General features: G+C 38.0%; 1 protein-coding gene across 2 annotated transcripts; it reads right to left on the bottom strand.

Annotated features, from left to right (window-relative positions):
* Window positions 1-3,857: 3,857 nt before the first annotated feature.
* Window positions 3,858-12,976, bottom strand: LOC148674231 (uncharacterized). 2 transcript variants are annotated; one of them, XM_088624190.1, is made up of 3 exons: window positions 12,811-12,976; window positions 9,223-9,363; window positions 3,858-5,384 (listed from the first exon to the last, which is right to left on the bottom strand). In XM_088624190.1, exons 1-3 carry the CDS (start codon window positions 12,857-12,859, stop codon window positions 5,164-5,166), a joined length of 411 nt encoding a protein of 136 aa, XP_088480316.1. In that variant the 5' UTR covers window positions 12,860-12,976; the 3' UTR covers window positions 3,858-5,163. The 2 variants fall into 2 exon arrangements, with proteins under 2 accessions (XP_088480316.1, XP_088480317.1); XM_088624191.1 differs by having other exon boundaries at window positions 9,223-9,336; window positions 12,811-12,973.
* Between the last annotated feature and the right edge of the window lie 1,631 nt (window positions 12,977-14,607).

The following is a 14,607-nucleotide window of genomic DNA, read 5'->3' as shown; positions in this document are numbered from 1 at the left end:
TGAACGCAGTCTGTGCAGGCACGTACTGTATTTCAGGGTTTCTGGGTAGTCCAGGGGCAGGGCAGTTAGTACAGCTGCTTCACACCTCCAGGGTCAGGTTCAGTTCCTGTTCTGGGTGTCAGTCTGTGTAGAGTTCGCAAAATTCTTCCTGCACTCACTTGACATTTCTCCAGGTGCTCTGGTTTCCTCTTACCTCCCAAAAAAATGGTGACTAGGTCTGATTGAATCTTCCAAATTGTGCCTTTTCTGTGGCCCTGCAATGGACTGGGATCCCATCCAGGGAAAGAATAGTTGTCTGTACTCAGTCTCCTAGGAGTTCTCCAACCTTCATCAGTACAAGCAACTTTCTGACATGAGATAGATGAATGTTATGTTTTCATCTAGAGGAATGGATAGAATGGGAGGTTTAGAGTTGGGTTTTTTAGAGAAATGTGCAAGTATAGTACTCCTGGGTCTGCAGATTCATCAGGAGGTGTTCTGACAAATCAAGAATGTGCTCAAAGCCTCCTCTTCTTCATAATGTAAAAGAAAATGTTATTATCATATAGAGCATTTCACAGTGTCTACAAACCCAGTGATTATCCCCAAATAAGAAACAGAAGCATTGCAGAATTTCACTCCAAAGACATTGCGACTTCAGAGTTTCACTGATAGCTATCAGTTTCTTGTTCTAACCAGGGTCCGTATGCATGTTTGGCAAAGAAAATGTACAAATAAATAGGTCGCTGGGGATGGTAGCCCATCTAGCATAGGTTTCATTTGTAAAGAAGGATCATGAACAATCATCCTTTACAAACCACTTCTGACAACACAATGTGCGTATTCATTAGGAACCACACCCTGACAGCTTGCTGATTTATTGACCAGCCACTTAAAATAATGCAATAGCAGAGTAGGAAAGGCATGACTGCTTTCTTCCACCCCTTTCCGAATGTTTTATGACTGGCAATACTGCTGTGAGAACTGGGCTAAGGATAAATCACATGACTCTTTCAATGTTGAAAGATGTTTCTTAAAAAGGGCTCCTGTTTACAAATTTATTCATTTATTTCCTTTGCAAGACCCGCTCAGCTGAAGCATCAGCTTTTTCGATGATGCTCAGAAGGAACTGTTCATCATAAGAGCTGGAGGTCTCACATGTTAATCAGATGTTTGCTCCCCATGCCAACAGAAGGAAATGCCATGGTCACTAAGTCATTCTCTGCATCTTAAAGGTACCACATTATATATCCAGAATATGTTAACCACATATGTGTTACATATATTTAGGGTTATATCCCATTATGTGTATCGTGTTTTATTTTCTGCACTTTGCATCTGTTGGAGATTTTAAAACTCAGATACATTGCAGAATCTGTGAATAAAGCCAAATGTGATGACACTATTTCTGGACACACTCCACACCAACCTCTAAGGCACTTCAAATATTTCGAATATTACGTGTCCTATATTGGCTATCATGTTTCACATAAATGCTCGATCGTTATTACTATCTCCCATCTTATGTCTCTTTTGTATCATTTGAATTCTTCTGGTTCTATAAAGCTGAGTTCTAGCTGTGTCTTTGATAATCACTGAATTGGAATGTTCCTGAGAACCAAAAAGCCACTTTATAAAAAAAACATAACTGAGAAATGTGACGAAACAAGATGAGAGTACTTCCGATCTTTCCATGGCGACCCTTAAAGAATAAAAACTATGCCACTAATCACAGTGCCTTCTCATATGTGATTGGGTAGATTTAAGCGACCTTTAAATTAAAACGTACAGTAGTAGTGTACTCTGTCCTCCGCATAACTCGTCGCCTGTATTATAAAAGGTCTGTAACCCTTACAACCTGGTTAAAATTAATATAGTTGTATTGTGATAATATATACTGTATATAAATATTTTTTTTATCTCGAAAATGTTTCACCTGTTGCAGATTACACTTCCTGTGGGTTTTTTCAGAGATAGTAAAGAAAAAAAAATTGCGCAGTTTCCACTCCTCGTGCGCTGTCCGCTAATTCCGCCACCCACTCACTTCTCCACAATACCATCACATCAGAAAGAAAGAAGACATCTCCGTTCCACGGTGCCTCAGAATTAAAAGTGCAGAACTGGATGCATTGCCCTCTTCTTTGAAGAAATGCGAAAACTAGAGAGAACAATATTTCCGAAAGGAAAAAATGAAAGAAAATGCCTTTTTTTTTTTGCTCAGGAAAAAACCATTATTAAATAAGATTATCTTGTCAAGTAGAGTAGAGAAACACCGCACTTCCTTGTATCAAACCTAAAACGAAAACATTTAAGAACTGGATACTACTTTATTGACCAAGGTTACAAGAGAACTGTGTTAAGATGACAGGAGTTCTCGACAATTTGCACCTATTGTGACTGCCTTATACGCTACATTTGCAATGCACAAAACTTGCTGAGGATTCGTGAATATTACCTGGGGAAGCTTATTGGAGTTGCACGGCCCTGGTTGCAATTGGTCTGCAACAGTGTTTGTGCAACAATTAAACCTTACTCCCTTAGCACTTCCTGATGATGCGTCTGCGTCGAATCCTCTTATAACTGATCTGGCTGCAGAGAGGGTAGAGATGAAACACGCGCACAGGACCTACAGTATATGAAACCACGGAGAATCTGAAGCAATAAGAAAGACATTTAGCATCAGGAAAGCACAGAAGACATATGACCTCGCCTGTATGATGTCATTTTATCGTTGTTTTCCCCCCCCAAATAGTCTGAAATTGTTTAAATTTGCCATTTTTGATATTAATACAAAATTTTTACATCTTTACAAAAAACATTCGTGTTTAAATGTGATGGGACGTCTCAAATGAGGACATTAGATTAATTCAAAACTTTAAGAGGTCATCATGCAGTTATTTTAATTTCTCTCTATATATTTTTCTATAAAGTGAGAAGAATTATCTAATCTTTTTTAAAAGACAGACTGTTTACAAAGCAGCGCTATTTAAAACTAGTTTAGTATATATGAAATTGAAAGACCCGAAAGTGACTATGTGTATCTAGCAAAATGTAACATCTGGAAAACGAATAATACGTAAAATAAAGCGCCTGTTCATTGCGGCTTCCCAGAAGGAGATAACGTGGACAGTCTCGAGTGTATGCTCATTTTGTATGCATCAGTTTGACCTCAAAAGGAAGTCATGTTTTACGGTGTGTATAGTTAAACTGGAATTACAGCGACTTCGTTCAGAACGCTGCAAGCACAATCTAACCACTGCACATATTATGAAATGTGTTAAACTGCTTTGCTTCGAAAGAGAGAGCACGGGCTTCTGAATACAGAATTATTCGTATTTCTTTGTAAATCAATGCTACAGTACTTGCCCACAGAAAGTTATAAATGAAATTATGTAGAACAGCGAGCTTGTTATATATATTAACTTTTTCTTGTAGTCGTTTTTAGGTGAGGATCTGATTGTATCTTCTGTTTAATTTATATTCCATTGCTTGGAAAGATAAAGGATTTTAATGACTTTCCAACAACCTCCTACAGTAATGTGAGAGGCAGCAGAGCATTAAAGGACTCGGTGGACACACATATGCTTCAGATTTATGGTGGAGCAAAAAAAACTTAACAACTGCTTAAGCAAAATGTGGAAAATGTCCCCTTCTGTCTTCAGTGCAAAGTTCTTAGAAGTGAATTCAGGATATTCTCAACACTTCCTTGCTTTTGAGGTTTAATCATTTCTCTTTTCTTTTTTCTGTCAGTATTTTTTCATCCCCTTGCTCCCAGATTTTCTCTTCACTGAATGCACCATAAAATGAAGGTGAAGTTGTGCTCTTAAATTTGTATACAGAATGTCAAAGTCATATGACAAATGAGGCGAGTCCATCTCTTATTAACCATACGGCACAGTTTATTAGATTCTAAAAAGCGTCCATCGCAGGAAACATTTCAGACAAAAGCTGTCTTCCCAAAATACGAAGGTTAAGAAAAAAGTAAGCTGAAACTTTATTTTTTGTGTTTGGGAAGAATCGCTGACCTTTAATTGCATTTTATTTGCATCCACATATTTCAAATTTCCTTCCTTTCTCCCTCTTTTCTCTTTACAGTCCTACATGTTGGTTTGTGAGGTCACTTTAAATTCACTTTATCTTTTACTAGATGCAAAGAGTACTGACAGCCTTCATCCACTACACTGAATAGACTGCTGAACTGCAATTCAGTAGTTAAAATTCCACAAATAAGAATGTTAAATGGGGAAATTGGCAGTATTTTCCATGTTTTACATGAGTGCAGCAAAAAGCCAGGAAGACACCTGCCAATTATTATAGCACTAGCAATAGGGCAGGAATGAGGCTGAAACTTCACAGGTCTTCTTTTTCTGTACATCTGGTCAACATCTGACACACAGTGCTTTAGATCAGGTTGTAACTCATGGTTTAAGACAGCAGAGAAAGGGTGGTATTGTTGAAGCAAGGACATTGAACACAGGGAAACAGGGGACAGTACAGGGCAAGGTTTCTAACCAGTACTGTGTAAATGTCTGCAGAACAAGTACCCGTTATAGCAGCCCTTCCTGTTCCTCTTTCTCCATGTGCCTCTTTTTTGCAGTCTCGTGCTTTTTTTTTCATTCTACAGCATTTTAACTCTATCCTTAAACATCACACTTTTACTTGGCGGTCTGCAAACCTGCAGGGTGTATTTCACTCAGATAAACTGTACTTGGTGCAATGAAGCATGTGAAGCGAGAGCAGGTCTTGAAACTGGACAATGGAAAAAGCTAAAAAAAAAAAACAGATCCCAGTCTTGTTTTCAAAAGCTTCTTCTCAGGAATAAAGCAAACCATAAAACAGGGAGCCTTATGGCAAGCTCTGCTGTGCACCTCTAGTTAAGAGAGTGATTCTATGACTTACAGTACATCCCAGCCTCTATCAATTGCTCCTATAATATAAAGGACAGTATCAGTGTGCAATTACAGCATAAAGTAAACATTTTTACTGTTTTTACTGATTAGGAATGGTTACCAGCCACAGCATGTGACAATCAGAAGACAGGACACACCCATCAGATCCAATATAATTGTGCTCTAAACCATACAGAAGACAAGGAGCTCATTGTATCTGGCTCCTTACCTGATAGAGGGTGGAAAGGAAAGGAGAACAAGGTGGGGGGTATTATGTGTTGGGCTATGTCCTTTCTTAGAGTTTGCTGAAGAGCAGCTTGACCAACAGCACCCCAAGAATGAGGGTGGGGCTGCAGTGCAGGACAGAGCCCGCATTGCGACCCCCTTGGCTGGCGCTGCGGCCCTTGGGCGGCCCGTTGCAGTCATCAGAGAAGCAGCAGTCCATCTTAACGCCCGAGTTGCTCTGGTGCGCTTTGTCGCAGAAGGACTTGTAGGAGCAGGACTTCATGACGGTGTCTAAAAACAAGCCACGACAAAAGCATTCCATGTTAATAAAAGACGGCGTGGAAGGAAATGAGGCAGAAGACACCAGGAATCCACTTTCTGGCCATTTCCTGGAGTGTCAGATGTTAAACACCTGAAAGCAAAGTCCTGCTTCAGAAGGTAGGACACTCTTCAAAGGCTAATGGGCACAATCTAGTGCTCATCACTGTGTAGTGCAGGGATAGTCACATATTGTTCCTTCCAAAGCATTTTACAACCCGTTATAGCCAGATCCTTAAGCATATAACATCTGACTTTCAAACAAGTCAAATAATGAAAGAGTCGGGTAGACCGCAGTGCCGTTGTGGATTGGACTAGAAGGTCCAGTATTTGAATGCCTTGCATTGTTCCAGGTAAAGTGCCTCTATATTTTAATCATTTCTCTCATATTCCTTTAACATGTTAACCGTGTTATTCCCATAGTTTGAATGTTATTGTTACCCGCAAATTGTCATCTAACCCACAAATTGTTCCTAATGCTTTGTATAAGTGCTACTTTCAGAATGTCAGCCATTGTTTTAAAGAAATTGTAGTCAGCCTTAAGAGACATCTTGATTTAGCCTTTTCAAGTTTTAACCCTTTGTTTGTCAGACCAGCTCCATGATCTTGACATCCGTCCTTCGGATGAGACGTAAAACCGAGGTCCTGACTCTCTGTGGTCGTTAAAAATCCCAGGGCGTTTCTTGAAAAGAGTAGGGGTGTAACCCCGGCGTCCTGGCCAAATTTCCCATTGGCCTTAACCAATCATGGCCTCCTAATAATCCCCATCTATGAATTGGCTTCATTACTCTCTGCTCTCCTCCCCACTAATAGCTGATGTGTGGTGAGCGTTCTGGCGCACTATGGCTGCCGTTGCATCATCCAGGTGGATGCTGCACATTGGTGGTGGTGGAGGGGAGACCCCATTACCTGTAAAGCGCTTTGAGTGGAGTGTCCAGAAAAGCGCTATATAAGTGTAAGCAATTATTATTATTATTATTATTATTGTCTATATTTTGTCATTGTATTTTGGTTTTGTATTATATTGTGTGCTGTACAATAGCTTCTACAATATTGTGATGGCTTGTGAACAGAGACCAGTCCTTATTAATCTAATCCTACTAAAAATCTAGAGGCTAATCTAAAGAGATTTAGAACATTTCTCCTTTTAAACAGACTTTAAATCACTAGATATGTGAATGCAAGGAGAAGCCTTCTAAAAAGGTGTTACTTGCAAAATGAGAAAATTTGTTGTGTTAAATCTTTGTTTTCAGTCTAAAATATTGATTCTGAAAACTGTCCAGTAATCTGAACCATAGATGTTACAAGTGAATATTATAGGCTAATACTAACCTGATTGCTATCGTATCTAAGAAAATCAGCTATCATTTGGTACATTTTGTATTTGTATTAATTAGTATTTGTAATTAAAAAAGAGCAGATGTTTTTCATTGTGAAGTACTGTAACATCCAAAAAATTGTGTGCAATTCCCTGTTAGTCTTACCTTCGAGAAACAAAGACCTGCTAAAGATTTTGATCATTTAAAAAAATGAATAAGATTTAAACCTCCCTTAATATAATCAAAGTGATCCATATCACCTTAAGAAGCTAATGATCTGTAGCTCTGAAGAGAAATTTTCGTGCAAAAGTGTTATATTTCTGATTTGTCTTTTTATTTATACTTTTTGAGTGATAACTGAAAAATAAGTAGCAATCTTTTTTAATCATTAGTGTTAAGTGATATGTTATCAATTAAATCATTTTACATGTTTAAAGAAAGAAGTATTAGAAAGCTTCTTTAAAAAAGTCCTAGCCTTCTCTAACATCACTGCCACATAAAAAGGCATTAGTTTTAATAAAACCATAATTAATTTTAGGGCTCTGAATAGATCAAAAATGGGTTAGACAGAGGGTTAGGTTTGGTGCTGTTTCTGGAGTATTTATTTTAAATATACTACAGCTTTGGAAATGTACCCAGGTGCATAGTGGTTGTTCACTACTGACAATATGTCTGTCTTTTCTGTGGGGAATTACTCAAGGTTACGTTAAAGCCTTTCACTTAGTGCCATTGGTCTATCAGCAACCACAGTCTGAAGCTTTTGCTTGTCACTGATGACCACATCCACAAGGGCTAGCTAAAGGGTTAACCCCATTGGCAAAGTGTCCTTTTAACCTCTGCCATTTCCCCTTGGCTCCAGTGAGATAGTGATTTCTCCTTGCTCTTAGGAGTTAGATGTGTCAAAGTGATGTGGCTTTTCTGAAAAGCCATTTCAGCAGATTCTCAGGGTTCACATGTGGAGGGAGTTAGTGTGGGCTTAGTAATGAAATATCAATGGCACAGTCATGCTGAATCATTCTTTCCCAGTAAGTCCTCCCTCAGTGAGAAGCAGATCTGGTCGAAGCTATTAAAAGCATTGTGGTGACATTGAAACTTGGACTAATCAAAAGCCTTAGCCTGCAGGCCCAAGAGTTGAAAAGGTTCCAGATGAAAATACAGAGTGAGGCATAATCTTCTGTAACCTCCACCATCTCCTACATACATTAAGAAGGCATGCCTGGATTTCTCTTCATAAATCTTGTGAGTGGGGGGGCATTTAAAAACAAGCAAAAATCATAAGAAGCTTTCAACCAAGTTACCCCCTAAGCCCAAGTAGAACAGTACAGTTCACGTACGCTGATTATCGAGCATAAAAAGAAACGCAAATCTAGATTAACCAGATCGCATGCATAATAAATGAAATGCATCTGATCTGACATACAAACCTACATTTGACACTTAAAAAATATCAGATGTTCTCCGTTTTCTTTTCTTTAAAAAAAATCAGTCTTCGGGACAGATGCAAATAAAACCCTCTCTGACTTTTACAGTGATCAATCAACTGAAATATGTATACAAAAAGGGGAGTACATTTTATAACAGGAAACAGTAAATCTCTGAGCATGAGACACATGGGACAAAAAAAAAACCAAACTTACAAAATAATAAACCTTGGATTTTGGACAAATACCATTGTGTTTTATACAGTAATTTGAGTACTAGAATGATACTAGCATAGCTCTGTTTGGCGGAAAACGCCCCCCATTATTAAAGTATGTACAGCCATGCTGCATTTTTTTAATCTTATTCTCAAGATCATAGTAATTATGCAGAATGATAACAGTAATTTAACAGTACTTCCCTGGGGTATTGTTTTGCATCTGTTGCATGTCTAATAAAGGAAGGACTCCACACCCTAAGGATTCATATTTTAGACCGAACCTGCAGGTTATATGACGGATATTACCACTATCTGTAGAACTATACAGGAAGAATGTAAAATAGTCTGCATACTACTGTCACCTTCTGGGCTCAGGCTACAATTGCAACAGGGAGATGCTTTTCCAGTTACATCAAAGTCTTCATAGTTGAGTTTCTATTATGGCATTACTGTGCAAATAGTCTCCAGCTGGATGAATACATTATGTTCCTACAACAGGTAATATAGTTATTGTATGACACAGCTAATTTCCTGTCTATTTACTCCTGTAGATCCAGGCCCTATACTCTTTTCTGTTTACGATACATCAGACAAAGGCCAATGTTTCTCCACTTATTGTTCTAACATTATCGACATATGGAGTTACTAAGAATCAAAACACTCCTAATATTGCTCAATTATAACACAACAGAAAACTTAATGTTATATTTACAAACATTTGTGCAACATTTGGCTATTAGCATTAGCTTTGCTGACACAACAGTTTTACGAGGAACATAGAGCACTGCTCCATATTCCTCTCTGAGACACAGTGGCTGGGCAGGGGACTCCAGCCTGTTCTCCTTATACTTACTGGGCCCCGTGATGGTGGAGCAGGCATCTGCATACTGCGGGCAGTTCTGTGAGCCTTGCCGGTTACATTCCTCTTCGTTCGCCGCCATACAGGTGTGGCATTTCAGCCCCTCGCCTTTACAAACCGAACAAGAAGAGACAACTGATTTGACACTAAGCAGAACAAGTCATGTGATGATTCCGCATGGTTGAACTAAGGGGATCCCACCACTCGCTGCCATAAAGGGAAAAAAAATCCATATCCTGGGGAGAGAACAGGACGTCATCGGCAAACCACAACAGACTGCAGAATGCTTCAAGGTTTAGCAAGCACTCCAACCCCACAGCATAGTGCAAAAAATATTCAATATATTGAATCAATAGTTTATCAGGCACAGACTGTACATTATTTACATGTTAAAGACTGAGCAGAAAGGTTTATTGATTATTTTGAGAAGGACATATTTGTGTTCTCCTCAGAATTCCGAAGCTTGTTTGGATGACCACAAAGGATGTGGTCAGTACTGGGATGGGAGACGCCTGTGATCAGATTTCCGCTGTAAGTGTTGTTGGTGGACCAGTAGGTGGCGCGCTTCCCTAAGACCCAAAGATTCTGGACCAAAGCCCCAGTATGGCAACATGTGACACTGTACTGCGGTAAAATGCAATCTTTCAGATGAGATGATAAACCAAGGTGCTGATGACTTGGTGATGCACAGTTTGGAAGAGAAGGGGTGTTTAAACTGACAAAGGTCTAGACTGCACAAGGTCACTACACAGACCCAGAACCATCACATCACATCTTATCCATCTATTAAATTACAGTACTACAGCATGAAAAACCCCAGGAAAATATATCCCATGCATGACCAGGAAAACTAGTTCGACTTCTGAATGAAAATGCTCAGAGGTCATTGAACGGTACAGACAACATGTTCTTTGGGCCAAGGAATTTCTGATGAGTGGCAGCACAGTGAATGCTGGGGTCTTTTATTCACTGTTGAATGTCATTCAGTTGCCCTTGACAGACCAAATGGAAAACAATGTGTGTGGAGACATCATGGTGAGCAATATACTGTATTACGTTGTTCAGGCTAACCAGTGGAGTGATGAAAGTGGAAAGAAATATCCTTAAACACAGGAGCATCTCTTGTGCAGACTCAGGGCAACCTTACTACTCAGTGATATGTTTAGGAACTTTTACAACATCTTCACCCATCATTCCTACATTTGTCATTCCTGCTTTTCACAAGGTAATGTCCGTTTTGCACCAAGACAATGGGAGTTCTCACAGTGCTAGGAATACAATGGCATGGGTTCAAAAAATGTTGTTGAGAGCTTGTCAGGGCCATCTTTTGTCTTGACCACAGAGGAATATTTCTGATACTATCAATTAGATGGAAGTGCACACGAAGAGTAGGAGGATATCCCACAGGAGCTTGTCCAGGCTGTTCAGTTTTATGTGTTCACACTGCTAGGGCTGTGTTAATGTTCAGGAAGGTTGTACCCAATACAATACTAACTTTTTGATGTTTTCATTTAATAGTGCTTTGAATTTTTTTCAATCTTTGATTGAATTTTTTTGTTCTCTTGTCATATTATGATATCTTTATTTAAACATTTGCCTAAATCCTTTAGACTTCAGTGTTGCGTTACTGAAATGCATGTTAAATGCAATGATAATAAATTTAAGAAAAAAATAATTATTTTTGAGAGAGATTTTTATAGGCTACATGATTAAATAATTTTAAAAAGTATTTAAAAAGGTTATCATTCCATTTAGTAATGCTATACATTTAGTAAATGCAGCCTTTAAACATTAAAATATGACTGTAATAAATCTGTAACAACGTTATAAAAATAATGTGCTTATTGTTTAAAGTCGCCCCCTGCTGGATATCATTGTATATCAAGCGAGACTGTCAGAACTAGCTCAATTCTCTGCCTCAGGTTTTGATTTAAATATTTTTAAGAAAGCCAATTACAAGATCTAAACATTTTCTTTAAAAGACCCAGCTCTGAAATTCTTTCCTTCTTACTCATATGTGTATACTGCAGTGCTAATCAAAGACTTTCTTGTCTTAGACATCTTATTATCAATGTTACAATACATGTCATAAGCGTTAACAATTTATTATAACTGAAAATTCAGGTAAAATAAATTAAACTAGATGTTTAGCAATCTTTAATTCACACTGATCAGAATCTCCTAAAACATGAGGTATTATAGTTGCTTTTATTGTACATAACAATTACCTATCAAATCTAACTTAATTATTGTCAGGTAATTATTGTCATTAACAGTTGTTTATCTATCAATTTTTGTTTCTCTATCAATTTTAAAACAAAGTGTGTAATAGTTCAGTATACAGTACGACTGTCAAACCATATTGCTCCTGCATTAAGTAGTGAAAACACTGAAAAGAGCAAAGCACTGCAAAATGTCTAAGCCTTTTACACAGTGGTCTATATGTACATATATAATCAATACAAACACATGAGTAAACTAGAATGAATCTACTGACTGTAGAAATTAAAAAACTTAATCAGGATTGCTACTCCAGCAACAAAACAAATTTCATGTTTCAGGTGATTCAATATAAAACAGAAACAGTACAATAATGGATAAAGTACAACAATAAACTTTGCACAATTTCAAACTATTGTGCCTTTAGATCTATCTATCTATCTATCTATCTATCTATCTATCTATCTATCTATCTTTAGGCAAAAATAGTTATCTTAACCACAATTAACAGGATGAAACAAAAATATAGCACCCAATACATACAGTATCTAATGGAAAAAAAGTAATTTAGATTCAACATTTCGATTAATACAGAATACAGAAAATGAGAATACACTTGTAATTGGATTATTTTTTGTCATTGTTGTATTCTAAGATGACATATATAGTAGTGAGATACCAGGTTCAGTCTGTTGAGTTTTGAAATCAGTTTTAAAAAGCATTTAAGTAAGAGGAGCTGTTGAAGACAGCACCATATACTGTATCTACACACCTACTGTATACTGCACTAGTTGTCTCCTTCATGAAATGTATCTGATACAGAATTAATAACATATTGTGGGTTTACAGTTAGTGATACTTTGAAATGTACATGGAAATTTAATCTTTTTTTCCTTTTCCTCTGGACATTTCCCCTTTTCTGTAACAGGCTGATTTTTCCTTTACTGACAGTTTTAAAAGATTCAGTATTTCTAAGTTGACAGCTTGAATATTTACTGTACTCATGTGATTACTAGCCAGAGAGTAAGAAGGCCTTAGAAATAATGGGGCTTTTAGTTTTTGTATACAGGAAGTAACAATGTTTTGTCATTTCTAGAAAAAAAAACATACTTTTTGTTGGGCTTTTATACCCTCTTTTCATGAGCTGCAAATGATATTTAAATAGTTGATGGAGCACTTTAGAGAGAGACAGGCTGTGCATTTAAGGAGTGATTGCACTGGCCTGCCCACTGTAATCGATTATCATTGGAGCAGCAGGATTCTGAGTCTGCCGCTTGAAAATAAATGACTAGCTCACTCCTTAAGAGAACACACTCCTCACTTAACAGCTTTCCATTCTGTAACAAATAATCAAATACTCACTCTGGACTGCGATGGAGGCCAAGACTAGCAAAACCAAGACCGTCCTCATAGTGCCGATAGTCCTCTAGCCAAATGCAGCTCAAAATGAGAAAAGAAAATACTGTCTGGTATTAAGGTCTAATTACTAAGCTGCTTCCCGTCTGAGGAGATCAACACTTGTGGATAATGCACTTATGAGGCAGTGTTTAATACTAGATCTTCCCTATAGATAGGCCTCACAGGTGTGACATGAGGGAAACGCAGGGCTTTCATGAGAGCAGCCTGAAGGTCTTTGTGAAAAAATAAATGGCACTGTAAATATTTTGATCGTTTTTTTCTTAAGTGAAAGCCAGACCATTGTTTTGCAGTGTACAAACCCATATCATCTATACCTGTATATCTCCTGCATCACATCTTGTATCTTGGCTTTATTAATAATTCAAGACATTTAGCATTTCTATAGCATTCTGTAGCATATTATCTCATCTGATCCCAAAGTGCTTTACGTACTGTATAAGAGGAGACCCACTTAGACCACCACTATTGTGTTGGGTTCATATTATGCACCAGCAGCCCCACTATGCAGCAGACTAGGTGGAGAAATGAGAGATTAATTCACCATCTTAATTAAGCGCAAGCCTAAAGTGGAATTTAGCCAGGACACTGGCATAACACCCCTATTACAAACAGTGCCAATGGATCTGTAATGGCCCAGTGGTCAGGACTTCATTTTGACATGAGTAACATACCAATCCCTCCCTAGAGTGGGGGTAACCCCAGTGTTTTTTTCCACACAGGACATTTTTGTTTTCCTCTCCTCTGTGGCCACATGGTTGACTACTGGTGTGAAATGTTGTCAAGTGCTGTATAATGCTGTAAACTGCCCTGTCACAAACTGTTACAGAGGGCACTGTAGCAAATGAAGATTGATTGATTGATTGATCGTCTTATCCAAAGGACCTTGTCCCTGTACTGCACCCTTACTGGGGTGTTGGATTAGATTTCATTGTGGTCTAGAATGAAGAGTGCCACCTACTGGTATACTGACACCACCAGCAACCTGGTTTTCCCTGGATCATATTTACTGTAGCACCAACCACGCCCAGCATGGCTAAGCTTATTACTGATGGGATCAGGCTAGAATGGCAGCAGTGCGGTCAAAAATGATTAGCCCTTCTTTTGCCAAGCTGTTGGAATATAATAACCAGTGCTCTGATTCTATTAAGTAAACCAAAAAGTAGAAGACATTGAAGAGTAAACAATAGCTTAGAATTTTGTGAGGCTTGTGTTTGGTTTTGGTTTGCAACTCAAACTAAAAAATGAAGCAACACTAAATTCTTATTTTTTATAATTTTTTTATAAATCTTGGACTTCAGAATGTTTTCCTTAAAGTATCCCTATGTTAGGTGAAATACTTGCTTTTTCAAATTAAATAGCGGGTTGGTGGGATCATAGAACCAAGGAACCAATGTCAAACCTCGCTAATTTATTAATATATTCCTTAAACATGACCTTGGAACCATGAGAAAAATTACAAACAAGAGAATGCATATGGGACCACCAAGCCCATTTAGTAGGTAACCAATCTAAGGATCTCAACCACAATCTCCAACTAAAGGAAGCCAGGACTAAAGGAACTAAAGGAAGCTAAGACTGCTTAGCAACATCCAACAATTTATTTTGTAAAGAAGTGCCTCTTGGTCTTTGTTTTAAATATATGTCCACATAGTTTCCTGCTGTATTCTCTACTCTGAAGTACACTGCTTTAAATTTGTTAAGGCCTCAGAGGAGCTGTGGACATACAATGACTTTGAGAAT

The sequence above is a fragment of the Lepisosteus platostomus genome, chromosome 3 (assembly GCF_059453375.1).
Source record: "Lepisosteus platostomus isolate fLepPlt1 chromosome 3, fLepPlt1.hap1, whole genome shotgun sequence".
NCBI classification, from domain to species: Eukaryota; Metazoa; Chordata; class Actinopteri; order Semionotiformes; family Lepisosteidae; genus Lepisosteus; species Lepisosteus platostomus.
This window is presented reverse-complemented; position numbering and strand designations above follow the sequence as displayed.

Coding starts and splice junctions, on each gene's coding strand:
- LOC148674231 (XM_088624190.1), bottom strand. CDS start 12,859: ATGAGGACGGTCTTGGTTTTGCTAGTCTTGGCCTCCATCGCAGTCCAG. Junction 9,364..12,810: donor GGCCTCCATCGCAGTCCAGA/GTGAGTATTTGA, acceptor GTGTCAAATCAG/TTGTCTCTTCTTGTTCGGTT. Junction 5,385..9,222: donor CTCCACCATCACGGGGCCCA/GTAAGTATAAGG, acceptor GCTTGTTTTTAG/ACACCGTCATGAAGTCCTGC.